At 38.4% G+C, this 1,027-nt stretch overlaps 1 protein-coding gene across 1 annotated transcript in view; it reads left to right on the plus strand.

The window, feature by feature from the left end:
• Positions 1 to 1,027, plus strand: part of LOC111374170 (fimbrin-5-like) — an 8,106-nt gene that overhangs the window by 1,555 nt on the left and 5,524 nt on the right. Inside the window, exons 5-8 of the mRNA XM_022996799.1 lie at positions 29 to 200; positions 287 to 325; positions 504 to 572; positions 698 to 869. Of these exons, the coding sequence (XP_022852567.1) occupies positions 29 to 200; positions 287 to 325; positions 504 to 572; positions 698 to 869 (452 nt within the window). The remainder of the gene's footprint in view (positions 1 to 28; positions 201 to 286; positions 326 to 503; positions 573 to 697; positions 870 to 1,027) is intronic.

A 1,027-nucleotide genomic window follows, 5' to 3' on the forward strand; every position in this document is an offset into this window, starting at 1 on the left:
TGACTTGATGTGCTGTGGCCTTATGCAGTAAGCTAATCAATGTTGCTGTACCTGGGACAATAGACGAGCGGGCTATCAACACCAAACGGGTACTCAATCCATGGGAAAGAAATGAGAATCATACACTTTGCCTTAACTCTGCAAAAGCTATTGGCTGTACAGTAGTCAATATTGGTACTCAAGACTTGATTGAAGGAAGAGTGAGTGGAACCAATTTGCTAATAAGAATGCATATTATGTATATTATTTCCCTGTCAAATTGTCATAAATCTTTCATTCTTTTCAGCCTCATTTGCTACTCGGGTTAATTTCTCAAATTATAAAGGTTAGTGCTGTTAGTCTTTATTCCCTTTTCTAACCTCTCTATAGCAGATGTAGAAGAAAAAGAAGTGGAAAGAGGAGTATTGCTCTATATGTTGATGCACATTGTTATAAGTTTAGTTTTACTGGTTGACCTTTTCTGATCCCTTAACTTCGGATTGCATTTGTTGGTGGCATTTCAGATTCAACTACTGGCTGATCTCAACCTCAGAAAGACACCCCAGCTGGTAGAACTGGTGGAAGACAACAACGTAATTAACAAGATATCCCTTCAAATCTCGATAAAATTAGAGTGTCATTTTTTTCCTTACCAAAGGTGCAAGTTGGAATTCAGCCCAATAGGTAAAACTTAATCAGGTGTCTGTATTATTTCCAGGATGTTGAGGAACTTATGGGACTAGCTCCAGAGAAGGTTTTGCTTAAATGGATGAATTTCCATCTCAAGAAAGCAGGCTACGAGAAAACTGTGACAAATTTTTCTTCGGATGTGAAGGTACGTATTTGTTTGGAACTTCATATTCTGCTTTGGGGTGGTGGCAGTGGTGATGGTGGCTAGGTATCCAAGTGAAAGAATTTCCTACATGTTTGTTGAGGACATAAATGAAATTCTTGAAGGGCTAAGAAAGTTTTTCAGCTACGTTTATGGTGAGCAAGGACAAAAATTTGCCATCATTCCTCCAAGATTGAGGGTAATTACTCTTTGGAT

This window comes from Olea europaea, unplaced genomic scaffold (genome assembly GCF_002742605.1).
Source record: "Olea europaea var. sylvestris unplaced genomic scaffold, O_europaea_v1 scaffold1216, whole genome shotgun sequence".
Classification (NCBI taxonomy): domain Eukaryota; kingdom Viridiplantae; phylum Streptophyta; class Magnoliopsida; order Lamiales; family Oleaceae; genus Olea; species Olea europaea.